Source organism: Ruditapes philippinarum, unplaced genomic scaffold (genome assembly GCF_026571515.1).
Source record: "Ruditapes philippinarum isolate M1 unplaced genomic scaffold, ASM2657151v2 ctg7680_1_1_1_1, whole genome shotgun sequence".
NCBI lineage: Eukaryota > Metazoa > Mollusca > Bivalvia > Venerida > Veneridae > Ruditapes > Ruditapes philippinarum.
Genome location: NW_026865017.1, coordinates 1 through 15,844, shown reverse-complemented (window position 1 = coordinate 15,844; position 15,844 = coordinate 1). Strand labels below are relative to the sequence as shown.

The 15,844-nt window shown below is 29.6% G+C and overlaps 1 protein-coding gene across 1 annotated transcript; it reads left to right on the top strand.

Annotated features, from left to right (window-relative positions):
• Nucleotides 1–7,226: 7,226 nt before the first annotated feature.
• LOC132727567 (complement C1q tumor necrosis factor-related protein 2-like) lies at nt 7,227–9,005 on the top strand. Its single transcript, XM_060713112.1, has 2 exons — nt 7,227–7,366; nt 7,753–9,005. The coding sequence occupies exons 1-2, from the start codon at nt 7,330–7,332 to the stop codon at nt 8,166–8,168; spliced, it is 453 nt and encodes a 150-aa protein (XP_060569095.1). The 5' UTR covers nt 7,227–7,329; the 3' UTR covers nt 8,169–9,005.
• The last annotated feature ends 6,839 nt before the right edge of the window (nt 9,006–15,844 follow it).

Below are 15,844 nucleotides of genomic sequence, written 5' to 3'. Positions count from 1 at the left end.
ACACGACATGCATTAAATGAACATACCGGGGTACCGCCTTGGAACGGCCAGTAGCAAAATCACTTATAGGATCTTTTAATATGTTAAATATGCACCAAACCTTACTCCAAGCCCCGAATCAGACGAGACAGTGTCAATAAATGATTCCTTGCGAAGCGAAATTATAACAGATGCTTTGGTTACTAAAACTTTAAATGAATAATACACGTAAATGCGTGTGGAAGGGAAAATGAACTTAAGTTACATTTTAATACTGTAAAAAAGATCCCTCGGAAGCATTAAAAACAGCAAAATTACATGAAAATTGCAGACTAGGTTTGATTGAAGTCTGTGCATGAGGTATAATGAAAAATGTGCAACATCCCTCACGCCCACTAGCACCGGCTTGAGGGGTACTTAATTCTCAACACTTACTAGAGGATTGCATATAAATTTGCACATGTCCTTTTGTCTGAATAATTATGTCATTGTGAAAATAATTGTTTAACCTGCAAATATACCGGTATAACGTATATTTGAGACACATACCTTTATGAATGTACAAAATGTTTCCCACGAGAAAAAACTGTCTGACATTGAAACATAATTGTATTACTCTAACGCCAAAATAGCGCACATGTTTGCAAGAAATCATAAAAAAAATTATGCATTTTATACCAGGTTAGAGGTTTTTTCTACACTGTGGTTTTCTTTTTCCCCTTTATATTATCTTTTGAATACAACGTAAACATTAATCAAAATGAAAATAAATCTAGTTAATTTACACCATTTAAAATAAAGCATAATGGAATTTCTAAAGTACACTGAAAACAGCAAGTTACAGGCTAGGTTTGATTGAGTCTGTTCATGGAAATTAAATTAGCATCTTTACATAAGCAACAATATTACTACTATTTCATCAATTTTAACACAGTCAAGTAAATTATGTCCAGCTGAAATTTGGAGTACCTCTGTTATGAATGCTCTAATCTATCATTCTGGACCCAAGTTGCATTTTACTACTATAGGCTTATCACTTGGATTACATATAACTTTATGTTTCAGTATACCTAAATCATTTTTAATTTCACCACAGTAAAACAAACACAATTTCTAGATCTTTTCAACTGTATGTTTTTAACACATTGTTATATGGAGGCTAAACGTTGCCAAAAATTCAGCCTTGTTGATCTGAGTTGAACAGTTAGTTTACAGACAAAATACATTTGTATTTCTATGTAAGTAAACTCCAATGCTGTATTTTGGGATTGAGTGTGCCGATTTAATATTGTAAACATGTAGTTCAACAAAATATATACGGCAAAATATTAACTGTTTCTCTGATAGTAGCAATACCAAGTGTTCATCATAACATGCGGAATACTCATTGTTCGTGTATACGCCGACAAAACAGAAGTTACTTTCTTAGCTTTACATTGTCAAACCATCATCATTCAGATCAGCTTAATCTAGCTTTACACGTTTTTCAATAGGAGATAAAATAAGCTCCGCCCATTTTCCCGCCCACTACATCATCGTAAATAAACGTATTTATCCGCTCTTTTTCGGTATTTACCGTCAGCGACGCGTAGATTCCATTTACCAAACCTTTTAGGTGTTAAGTTATTCAACAAACATAATTAACTTGCATGAGTGCCATTCTATGCCTTTATTTAATCAACATCAGCAGGTTTCAATGATTATAGGCATATAAATTTTGAAACGTTGTAGATACCACATTTCCTAGAAAAAGTAACTAAAAAAACACCAAAAAACTCATCATGTTACTTACTTTCTGAGGTTAATTATTTTTTAAGGAAGTAAAAACTATTGATAAGACTATATTCAACGATTTTGAGATTTTGATACGACTAAATTCTCATACAGACCAAATTATGGCTAGAAGTAGCATTTACTATTATATTAGTAACCTTAATTCTAACGTATGACTTGACAAGAAAAAAACTTTTAACAATAGAAAAATTAAAACCAAAGTTGTATGTACCCTTTCGTACATAACTTTTTATATTTACCATATTTTACAGATATTTTTTCCCATTTTACCATTTCTTTCAATAATAATATGTAAATCAGTCCAAAGGTATGTTGATTATCATTTTATGTATACCTTGTTTATTTTATCTCTAAGAAGCCATGACTTACAAAACTTAATAAAAACTCTTGTAGTATTTCATGTACATGAAAATAGTTCAGATCGACAGCAAGTCTAGGTAACAGCTATTGTCAGCATGTATACACAGAGTTTAAAGCTGTTATTGATTCAGTACAATGCATAAAAGAGGACTTAAACCTACGTCAGCTTACATATATTTAATAATAAAAGGCTAAATCACATCTTATTACTCAAAATATCTCCCATTGGAGGTAAACAAAGATGCTAAGATACACTGAATATTTATTTCAATATTAAAATGGGACAAGTTTTGGTATGCAACGGAATTATCGATAGTAAACGTGGTTATACAATTGGTCAAAAATTTGGGTTTTTCTACAACCCAATATAGTCCTTCAAAGAAAGAAGGCACAAGCTTACTGTTCAGTTCTCTTTATTCGTGTTTACAAGAGTTTTTATTAAGTTTTGTAAGTGATGGCTTCTTAGAGATAAATAAACAAGGTATACATAAATTGATAATCAACATGTTAACAGTTCTCTTTATTCGTGTTTCCAAAAGTAACTTTCATGTATCTAGTACTGTTTGCTGAATGTAATAAATATATATACAAGAACTTTCGTTGTTTACATAACGTTTGAAGGCACACAAACCCTACAGTGGTTTGTGTCGTTATATATGGGAAACATTATCTTATGTTAATTCACCAACTTTAGATTTTGCATATTATTACGCTCATTATCAGTATAAACGTTGTTACATTGTTACATTATATCTTAACCAATTTTGAATTACTTGAATATCCTGTACTAGAATACGTTTTAACAAAATCAGAGGATATTCAAAGTGAGCTGTAATGTGGTTGATGTATGTGAAAATAACAGTTTTATATAATTTGTATATAATATTTTTTGTACTAGCAAGAGTTACCTTTCTTTATATTTCTGCTTTCGTAAAAAAGTTGCCTCAGCATATTAATTTTTCGTCTATTTCAGAGATAATTCCATATATTATGAAAGTTGCAAAACCGTTTACAAATGTTTAATCGCGTTAGACGTATAATGGAAAGTATGGTGTTGTCAACCTGAGAGTGTCAGCTGATGTAATTACAGTTTGTCTTAAAGACGTCATGATGCACAGCATTAAAACGTTTTGTGTACAGCTCTATTCGTTTGCATTTCTACATGTCGCAAATTTTGTTAATACAGTTTGCAATTTTATCTAAATTGAATGTTTACAGCTACTATGTTATCAAATCGAGTTAATCAAAATGCAGTTTGTAACTCTCGGATAGAGACAATTAAATTTTTACTAATTAGTAGAATCGAAGTATATGCATTGCCAAATTTCAAAGGCTGGAGTTTTGGCAACGAATAACCTCCATATTGTTTGCCTTTAAGATACAACAGGTGTTTCATATATTTACAATTTTACGAAATGTTTCCCACGAGAAAAGGCTAGACTGACCTTGAAATCATGACGCAAGAAAAAACGTAAATGTTTACAAGTAGAGAACATAACATAATAAATGCATTCACTCTTCAGATAACAATCAAACACGGTTTCTTTCTCTTAACATGATTATATCTTCTGCTGACAGAAAAGAGTTTACATTAATTAAGAAAACCAACTCGACAGTGAATGAAAATAAACACACTACATCTATCTTAGATTATGCTTGTCAAGTCTGGGGATTTTACAAAATCTAAAATATATAGAGAGATTACACTTGAAATTTTGCAAGTTAATTCTTGGTGTGAAAATAAGCTCTTGTAATGCAGCAATTTATGGTGAGCTAGGTAGATACCCACTTTATGTCAATAGATATGTTCACATAATAAAATATATTTTAAGTGATACATTCAAACAATATCATTGTTAAATGTGTGTATATAAATTACATTAAATCGTCATGTGAAAAGTCTATATTATTAAATTAATGTAAATGTATTTATTTTGCAAATAGTAAAAGAAAAGATATGTTGATAAGCTTAGGTTATACTTAAATGTAATGTTAAAATGTTGTTATATTTTCATAGATATTGTAAACGTTTAGATTTCGCTAGTAAATGTTTATATTAAAATGAGATTATTCTGATATTAAAAAATGAGATTATTCTGATAAACATTTATTTTGTACAAATTTTTTCTGCATCAATATATGTTTCATTCTCCAAATATACTGTAAATCTTTGAATTAATATCATGTGTTTTATTCTATTTATAATATTTGATATGTGTTGTAATGTAACAAGAAACTGTATTGTATTACGTTACGGAAATAAAAATTTCTGTTCTGTTCTGTTCTGTTCTGATAATGTCATTCCAGTAAGAGGGTTGTTTTACTAAAAAATTACCAAATAAATTGTTGTTATATTTTCTTCTCCCGAAGTAGATAAGACAAACAATTTTACATTACACTTTTCTGGTCCATTACTTCCATTTCACACTTGTAATATTTATAATGTCATACACTGACATTTACTAAATAAATGTCAATGCAATAATTTATTTTATTCACATAAAACCGCGGCGCAGGAGTGTAATTAAAGCCATTTAATAAAAATGATATTACACTAGTGTAATAACACTTGGACGTGACGTCATTTGCGCTATATAGAAACATAGCGTTAAAGCCCTTTACACTATGGGCGCGTCATTGAAACATTATTCATTTTAACAGTTAAATGTTCTTATTTTATATATGTGATAAAAAGAATATTATTTTCGTGTAGATTCAATACTAAATTTATTGAACTCGTTGAATAAAACAATATTATGCTCGCCAGAGGCTCGCATAATATGATTTTATTCAACTCGTTCAATAAATTTAATATTAAACTACACTTATTCAATATCCTCTATTTAAGATCTTGTCAATGTCCTTTACATATACTATAACAGAACGTCAATGCTTTGAAAATATTTTTAACTTACTAAAGAATGTTTGTTATCAATGTCAAAAATATTTTATCTTCCCTTTGAAATATTTTAATACATGATTATCATTTATTGTCATCGGAAAATTCGAACGGTTATTAGAAGGTCATCAAAGTGATAATACCTTTATTCAGGACCATGCTTATTATAAAAGTTCTTGGTTGATTCTTCATTTTCAATTCATAATTTATTTTAAAAATTGTGAAATTTGCCTAATTTTTAACAAGTTCATATAAATAGAATAAATTATGTGATTATTAATGCTCATACTTTTGTTACACCAAATGCACAATATATTGTGAGACAATGTTAATAATGCATGAGTTATATCCGCAAATCTTATAGCACCACAATGTCAATTGAAAATGTGATCACCAAATTTTACTTGCGCATTGAGTTTAAGTTCACAATAAATTCATTATTTGCTTAAATACATTTAAATGGTATATTATGTTTTACAATCTGCATAGCAAATCAGTGTTGCAGCTGATCCAATCTGTCGTTTTAGAAACATACTTTGTAAAATCTAAGCAAGTATCTACACGTATCTGTTGTAATATTTCACCACTGATGATTTAAAGATGATGTATAAAAACATTTTCAAACTGATTTAAGACATATTTATAACTGCCCGATGAATGCATATTAAATATATCTCAAACAATCGGTTTAATCTCAAATAATTAACAGGAGGAGAAGTGTCAATATCTTGATACAAAATTTTACAATTCAAATCAAATATTTCTTTTAGAATAGACATACTTTTTGACAAACCCTCTGCACATTTGTTTTCAGTAGAATAGCGCAATAGCTCAAAACGGCTAGGGCTTTTAAGAAAATCATTACAATTCAGTTTCATTTCGGCAACCGAGTAAAATGATGTTCTCTGGAATTTGCGCATTTTTCCTTTACATCTTCAAATACCGTTTTGCTGTGTCTTTAGCAAATGAAACAATGTGTTCAAAATTTTCCTGTGAAGAACAGCTTTTAGAAAAAATGATAAGGCAGGAAATAAAAGTAGAAATGATGAAAATAACATTAAGAAAACTCAAGAAACGATTGCGAATATTCTGGAGGAGGAGGAAATTAAGAAAAAACTAGAGCAAAGGTGTCTCAAAAACTTGAATCGATACAGAGCAATGTCATGGAGGTGGTTGAAAGAGAGAAAGAAAAAGAATGAAAGTAATGTATTTGTTCTTATGTAATACATTTGCTTTACTTGTTCTTCTCCGAGCTTTGTAACGAAATTTATTTTAGGCTTATAAAATCACCATTTGCTATTGAAATTCTTCTAATTAATGAAACAATTTTTCTAATTCTTTGTAAATGAATAAAACGACACTTAGGTTTGTTTCAAGTGAACAATGCTATTATAAAATTAATATACAGGCCCAAATGGCCTTAATTTGATTATGTTTATTTTTAATACCCATTGATATTTAGATTTTAAAGATCGCTTGTTAACTCGTTTAAACTAATCATAGAAATTATTTGATGTTGAATCTAAACGTTTCATATTTAAAGTTCTTTGATTTCCGCCATATACCATATGAACACAATAAAAATTATTCTTATCAAAATTATTTTTAGGCGTTTGCTAGGATATATGTCGCTAGATTGCACGAAAAAAATATTTCAGAAATCCATATAAATGATGCATTATATTATAGGGTTGCGTTCATTGAACGTCTCCTTTCCTTGTTGATCTTGTTTATCATATTTTATTTTATTTTTGCAAAGGCAGAGATAATATTACAAAATAGCTAAAATACCCTGTGTTCAAACATAATGCATTTCACTGAAGTGAATAAAAAATGAATAAATTATAAATTCGTCACAAAGATAATCTGAAATTTTTCCTAATATTGTGTCAATACAAAAGCATCATGTACTGTTATACATGTATATGCATAATACTTGATACTAGTAGTTCTTAAAAAAATTTATTAATGATAAATTGTCTCCATAATTAAATTGGGTAATCAGAATATGATTGTGTGCGGTAAACAATATTGAAAATCAGATATGAATTGTTTCTTACAATGATGTGAAATCCAATTCACATTTGCAAATGTACATATGATGCCAATGCGTTCCTGAACCTGAAACCTGATACAAGACGTCCATTTATTTGGTCCAAAATGTCAAAAATCTGGTTTAAAGTCTGAAGTAAAAATACGTTAAGAATTATGTGGGAAATGTTGACCAAGATGTTTTATTCTTGACAGAAATACTGAAGAAAGCATTTGAAGAACTACGTAATGATTTCACGAATGATATGGAGGAAGGAAGAAAGATGTTAATAGAACTTTCAGGTAAGATAAAAGAAGATCAGCACAATAATCAAGTATTTTCCTATTCAAAGCTTAATAGCAAAGACGAATGCGACAATAACTTACATTATTATTGTATATTCAAATAAATAATCATAGATACATGTATTAAAACCTATAAATCATACCAAGATATATGAATTAAAATTAAGCTGTGTTCATTTGTTCTTTTGCTTTTGGAGAATATAAGTTTATTTTGGTAGTTGGAGTTCAAACCAAAACATTTGTTTGTATGTATATTTTGATTTGAAATTTATTCAAAATATTTTGTCCCGGATTCATTTTTTATTCTTTTTTTAAGCATGTAAATGCAAATTTGTGGCAAAATACATTTCTAAAATCTTTTCTCCGTTTTTCTTAATTTACAGAAAATATTAAAAAGCCTTCCATTGCATTCTTTGCACATAATGTGGTAGATCTAAAGCTTAACAAGACAGACGAAATCATCATATTTACCACAGCAACGACCAATGAAGGATCAGGATATGACACTTCCTCTGGGATCTTCACAGCACCTGTCGGGGGATTGTACCAATTTGTTGTTAATTATTGTACATGGGTCAAACAACATTCACCTCTTGCGTTAGTGCTATCAGGAAACGTGATTGCTCGGTCGAACAATTACGATGCAAAAAACTCAGCTTGCAGCTCCTTTTCTGCAATTATGAGAGTGAAATTGGCAGAACAGATATGGGTTAAATGTCTGTATGGCTATTCCGGTTATGCTTTGAATAAAGATGGCTGGAGGATGAACTCCTTCAGTGGCATTCTTATCAACAAATAAATCAATTATTACCAACATTCACATAGGAAACTGTTTAAATGCATACTTATCTGAATTGCTAATTAAACTTTAAATTGAGATACATTATTAAAATTCTATGCTCACAACTAATTGCTAAAAGAGATACTTAGCATATATTTTATTTGTTCCAAGCAAGACGGGTAAGCATGAATGGTCCTGAATATTTGCTGTTAATCACTGTTTATCAATCTCTAAATATAGTTTCGCATTTTCAAATTTCATAAACGGCTGATAAATTTATCTTCAACTTATGTGAATTACACGTCCTATTATAATGTAGATTTGTATTATCACATAAGCAATTAACATTTACGCAACTTTTTCCTAATATTGTAACAAAACTAAACATAAGGTAATTCAGAACAATGACAATGAGAATAAAATTATCTGAAATCAACATCTGTAATAATGTTTATTTTCATTAACTTTGCATATCAGTAGTTATGTTCAACACATTAATGAATGAAATAATTTGTAAAATTTAAGCATAGTTTTGAAAGGTGCATTTATTTGAAAAGCAAAGTGTAGTGTAAATAATGACAGTACTTTTAAAAATTAGTTAAAAAAGAGTCACATTAAATTCAAGACATTTACAATGTATATGGTCTTTCATATATGATGAGGATATTTATTCGTTTGACTGACTATGGGATATATTTTCACAGAATGTGATAAAATTTCATGTATTTGCACAACTCGATTTGTGATTGATTGTGTTGAAGTAGCGCTTTTTTTCAAAAGCTTGATCAGGACATGCCTTTTTTGTATAATATACATATATATGATAATAAAACGTATAGGCTTTCTCGCAAACGTTCAATAGTGTTGTTGTTTCTTTGGTTTAGTAGAAAGATAGTTGGGATATACAAGACCCATGGAAATTATTGTTGGTTTTACGTTACAGTTTAAGGTGACTAATGTGTCTGAGATAAGACATGAAACCTCAAGGTCATTATATCATTATTTTGTTGTGATTATGTTTCGTAGCAAAAATAAATCATTCCGTGATACAAGTTGAAAAGTTATTGAAAGTGTTCGCCTCAAATTATTATAGAATAGTGAAAGTCTCAAGCACAATAGTAAATTTAAATAATTTATAAGACAAAGAATTGGAGAAATATTTAAGGGATTTTTTAATTGACAAAGTCCATAGAAACTAAAAAGTACAGTTATTTTCCAAGGGACGTCAATTTGCCATCGCTTCTAATTGGGATTCTATAAAATAAAGGGAAATAATTAGATATGCAAAATATCTCAACTAACCGTACGCGTTACTTTTCTTGACATGCTGATGCATAGCGTGATTGTTGTCACTTCTGCAGAAATCTTCTTTAAAACACCACTGTACTCGCTAAAAGATCCTGTATGTTCTAATTAAGGATGTAAAAACACTTAAGTGGAAATTTTTATATATATATATACAATTGTTCTCCTAAAACAATTACCAAACATTATTATTATTATTATTATATACCACATTTTTATAGCACTCTTTTCATAAATAATAAATGTTCAAGAGTGCTTTACATTAATCCGATAAAACATAATCATATATATATATATAAGACATAATGTACAATATTAATTAAGTAAACCTATTAAACAATAATGATAATCTAAAACAAGTAAAGGATGGTAAGAAATACAGACACATTTAGTTTAAAATCAAGGCTCAATTAAAACAAATTCCTAGAATATGTTAAATATTTTCTGTAAATGTTTATTCGCATTTTAAGTAATCATTTAAATCTATGCATTCATTTCTAATTGAAAGATTTGCCATAGATGTGAACGAGAGTTCTTATTAACTCTTTTTATTAACATGAAATGTAAATTCGGTAATATCTTTACAAATAATGCTTTTTTGAACTTACAATATTGAAAAATCATCATTTGAGGATCAGATTTATGATATAAAACCATTTAAAAATTTGAGTTACAGGATCTTTAACATTACATGTGAAAATGCTCAATGAAGTATAATTGAAATGTAATAATGTAAGAAACACAGACACTTGTACATTTTTGTAGATGGAGTTTATACAAATGTTTAACAAGTACAGGAATGTTTTAAAGAAAATATCTGCAGAACTGACAACAATAACTCTTTCCATGAGCATGTCAAGAAATATAACTTGTACGATTAGTTGAGATATTTGCATATCTAATAAATAAAGAGTACTCTTTTAAACATTAATTGGCTGAATGTTTCTAGAGCAAAATTGCATTTACTGCGGTAGATTTGCCAAATGGATTTCGTAGAAAATTTGCGTGTTTCCTTATAAATGAATCATTTTGAAATTGCACAAGAGTAGCTTAATCTAATTATTCTTTCCTTTCCCAGAATTTTATCATTTCAACTGTATGATACATAACGTACCGTTTTCCCCTAAAATTCGTGTTCTACATAACTCTATAAATCTACATGCAAATGTTTCCCACGAGAAAAAGCCTGAACTTCAAATAACTTTATTGCTGCTAACGCCAAAAAAAAAAAAAAAAAAAAAAAAAAAAACGCACAAATTTACAAGAAGCAAACATTAAACAAGTGATGAATTCATACAAGTTAACTAGTGCTTAAATTATCACCAGGGTTTTCTTTTTCAACATTATAATTTATTTCTATGAGAAAGTATATCCTAACAACTAAATGAATGATTTTTTTTATTTTCATTTTACTTCAATACAAGATACAATCAATTGTACAATGTACTGTCAAACAAAGTTAATTGTATTATTTATTTGTATCAAGATGTGGATTTCGTAGTTTATAATACAATGTAATAATATCGTTGAAATTGTATTTTTGTCAAAAGTGTACCACAAATCTAATACTTATTTAAAAATCATATCAATGATATCATATACATGTTTTAATAGCGAAAGGGTAATTACTGTTTCATAGTATATTTAAGTACACGTTCATAGGTAATAAAACGTATTACGTATTGATTACTAAACGTAAAATATTTGAGAAACAATGGTGCACATGTGTTCAGTAACAGTTACTCTTTAATGAATATTAGTTTCCTTTTGACAGCTGAGTTGATTTTTGTGTACATATCTTGAATTGACATTTTTTTTTTTTAATATGTTGTCCTGGTCCATATTTCTCAATTTATGAACAAATAAATGTTAAACAAATCATCAATCAATTATACCCGTCCAAACCTGGATATTTAAGAAAAATTCTCCACCGTTTAATAATTTCAGAAAACATTCATTTACATTCTTTGCACACAAATTGGTCTGCTAAAACTTGACAAAACAGAAAAGATAATGGTATTTGACAGAGCAACTATAAACGGTGGATTAGGGTATGACATTTCTACAGGGAATTTTACTGGACCGATATTGTACCATTTTATCAAAAATATTGTTGTTTCGCATATCAGAACATTCAACTCTTAAACTGGTGATGAAAGCGTACTTATTTTCATAAGGCAGCAAAATGAAACATTACTGGCCATAAGAAAACAAATGATGATTGTTGTTCATTTTGTATTTTATGTTGCATCATCACAGTCGAGGTCTTAAAGGAAGACAATAGGTGCCCCTCGGTTTATTATTTCCAGCACGAAAGAGCATTTGAGTAGAACCACTGACGTTCCGTAAGCAAGCTGGATAGCTTCCTCACATGAAAAAAATCCATATTTCCTGGTGGGATTCGAACCCACAGCGGTAATGGGCAAGTGATTTTAAGTCAACGACCTTAACCACTAGGTCACGTACGCCCCTATTCTATTATCGCAACTTTTTACTTAACGAGCAATTTTCTAAATTTCAGCAAGATATGTACCGCGGAATTGTTCTACAAATTACTGTTATTCAATGACTTTAAGTATGATCAAGTTCTTACGAAATTTATATCAGACCATAATATTGTCAATGTATACTTTTAGAGATTTCGTATTTTCCTATTACATACTTTTATCTAAAATATATACTTATACACGTTTCTTATAATTGTAAGTATATATTGTAAGTTACATAACACGTTTAACCCGATGGACATGGATATCAGTTTGTCTGAAATTAACATTTGTTACAACAAATATTGGCATTTATATCAATATCAATAATAAAAATGGACACAATTGTAATCAGAATAATTTGAAAACTGTAATTACAATTTTTTATAGGTTGGCTACATTGTTTTGTAAATACTGAAATTATTTCAAAAGTAAGTTAAAAGTAGACTAGGAAACCGTAGATTAAGCATATTCGTTGTAAGTATTCTGCTGTTAGTACGTTTATTAATGCATCATCAGTGTTTTTCTAGCATTGTATGTGTTCACATTTATATTCATGTTTGTATTCATGAGGTCAAATATCTGCCAAAAATACAATATAAAGTGATGTAATAACTCGCTTTATACACTTCTTACTTATATCATCAGCTATAAATTATTTGTTACGATATGAATAACTTCTTCAAATAAAAAAAGATATTTTAATGTCATTGCCATATCTATGCGAACACATTAAAGTTGGTTAAATAAATCATTTTGTTTAGTTCGTCGGCTTTATGTTGCTTTATTGGTAAATCAAAATCGGCTTGAGAGCGCAACAGAGTTACTGATGATCAGATCGTCATATAAAACATAGGGGGATCTAAATTTTAGTCAGAGTGAATCGTTCATTAGTCATATATATTGTTATTTCGCCATTGTAAGCATTCGTATAGATGCAGGGAGTTGTTGTTTCATACTGTTTTGGTGACATTTTTGCTTGTGTCCCTTGTTGTTTTCTCGTCTACGGTAAGTATCTTCCCCATGGCCTCTAGTTTTTATTTCTTTGATTAACACCCCCCTTCACCCAGTCTCCTGTCCCCTTCCCCTTTGTTATTATTCTATTATTCCTAATCAGTTTCAAATTATTTATCATTTAATGATTAACCTGTCCGTGCTCTGTCTTTGCCCTGTCCTGTTTTTGTTTGGGGTCCGCCTTGGCTCCTTGCCACTGGTTCTTGTGGTTGGGTCATATGGGGGTTGCGTTCATTGAACGCCGCCTTTCCTTGTTGATCTTGTTTATCATATTTTATAGTTGCAGATGGACACGGAAACTCCGCCCAAAATAGCGTTTTACGTCTTAATTATACAACGTATTATTCTCACATATTGTTAAAGTTATCAGCCTATAGAGGAGTAATTATATTTATCTGAACATAGTTTTTGGTAACATTGATCTCCTTTAACTGAACTACAAATATGAAAGGAAAGATCAAAGAAGGAGAACAACATTCAGTAAACACAGCTCTAAACAGTATCCAGGCAAACGAGGTCGTCGGGAGGCACCAAATATAGTTAAAAAGATCAACTAGGAAAAGTGGCGTTCAATGAACGCAACCCCCACAAGACCCAGCAACAAGTCGGAAAACAAACAAAACAGACGGGAAATGAAAATAAGGCTAAATTTTTAATAAAATAAAATAAATGAGTAAATAAATAAATTTTTACCCAAAAGTGATTAATATAATATTATGGCGTCGATCCCATGGTGCAACTTTTGGCACTCAATATGCGAAAACTGTGTTCGTTTGACCTTCTGATCAAAAGTCAATATGTCAATACGAAATCAATGACTCGTAAATATTAAAGTAGAATGCCTCTAATTGGAAATGTTGATTTTGTTTTTAAAGCAAAGAAGGAAAATTTAGACTAGCGAGGAGATTTTCTTAAACTTTTCTAGATGACTCATTCATATTGTTGAAAAAAGGTGGGGGTTACTATCCTTCTTTTAAGTAATCTGAGATTTTTATTATCTTTCGGGTCATTTCAAGGGTAGATATCTCAAAACTATGCCAATCAACACCTGCTTTGATTTTGTTTAGATTTGTGTTTTTGTAAATAAACAAAATTTGCTGAAATTCTATGCGACAGATATACATTATTTCCTTGAAACAATGCGGATATATCTTCATTGAAACGAGATGCGTAAAATGAATGAACTTATTTGTAAGTTGTTTTATTTTTTAGATGAATAGGCTTACAGTAATTATATATGTGATATTCTCTGGATAGTGAAACATTCAGGCGTCATATCATAGTGAAAATGTATAATTCGTTAAATAAATTTTAAGAGGAATGACATATTTACGATATTTTATGATGTCAAACTTTAAACCATTAAAAATCACGATTACTTTAATGTGAAATGGACTCAAATGTAAATGATTTCGCTACAAATGGAGATTCTGTTGTATAAATGGGAAGATTTTACAAGTGGAACATCACAAACAAATCGTAAACGTTACTTGTATTTGCTTTTCCCTCTCCTCAGTGTTGCATATTAATATTGCTGTGCATACGTCTTGCAAAACATACTTTGTATAATTTTCATGAAGGTACTACATACAATACATGATGCTTTAATTGTGTTTATCTGTAGCAATCAACTTTACATTGAAATAAAAAAGCAAGTCAATAAACAATTTCATGACAATTTAAACGTTACATATGTTATCATAGTAAACACATTGAAAAATCTGTGATTTTTGAAACATAAATATGCATATATAAATTTATTTTTCCAATCTAAATATACATGTATTTTAATTGATCAAATAAAACATCTTTATATACAGCTCAGGATCCCTTTGAACATAGATATATCTACTATCATGATAAAAGACAAGTAAAATGGTTTCCTGCGGGGAACATTTTTAATGATTTAAAGATATTTGGTTTAACTTCTTTTTACATTGGGGGAGAGGAATAAAATAAAAATAAACGTTTGTATCAGGGATATAAGTGACAATAATCGGTCAATAGAAGATGGTCTTTGGTTGAAGACCGGAGACCGGAAAAGGTCGAAAATAAAACAATTATTTCTTTTAAGAAAATGATTAAATACCATTGTATGAATAATTCCGTGCAAGAAATAAAAGAAACACACAAGTTTACGTAGAAAATATCTCTATTCATTATGGCAGATGCCACAACGAATTTTGTAGATTTTCACCATAAACAATGTATTGTTGGTAAAATTTTAGATAGATATTAAAGAAACACTGATTATTTTCAAGCACATCATAAAAGTTTTTTCACCTTAAACGTTAAAATAATTATAGAAAATTCGAAATATAACGAAAAAGTGTTTTGTTCATAATAAGGTGTAATTCGGACTAATTCCCTAGAGGTAAATCCGAAACGTACCGACAAACGGTATTTAGCTTTTAGCTTTATGTTTCTGAAAACCATGCTTCATCCTTTATTCCAAACTGATAAAGAACTTGTGTTGTTGCACAGGAACAGATGATCTATTAAAGTAGTAAAGAATCAATATCGTTCATTAGTTTACAATGTAGAGTCGAAAAATTCTTAAGATACGTTGCATTTTCAAAGTCTAAAATCGAATTGATGAAAAGCCAAATAGATTATCTTATAAAGCAGTGATTAGGCATATTGGTAACAATGCCATATTAATAAACCCAACGACATTAAAAAAATTACAATCGTATGTAAATAACTTTTTGTTTGCTTTTCAGATACAACATGTGTTCTGATATACAAAAGTTTCTCACGAGAAAGAGCTGACATGAGTTATTTATTTTATTGCTGGTACTAAACAACAAGAATGTTTTACAGGACAACATACAAAGATTGATGAGAGATAACTATCTAAATATCACAATAACATTCTTTTCTCTTTGC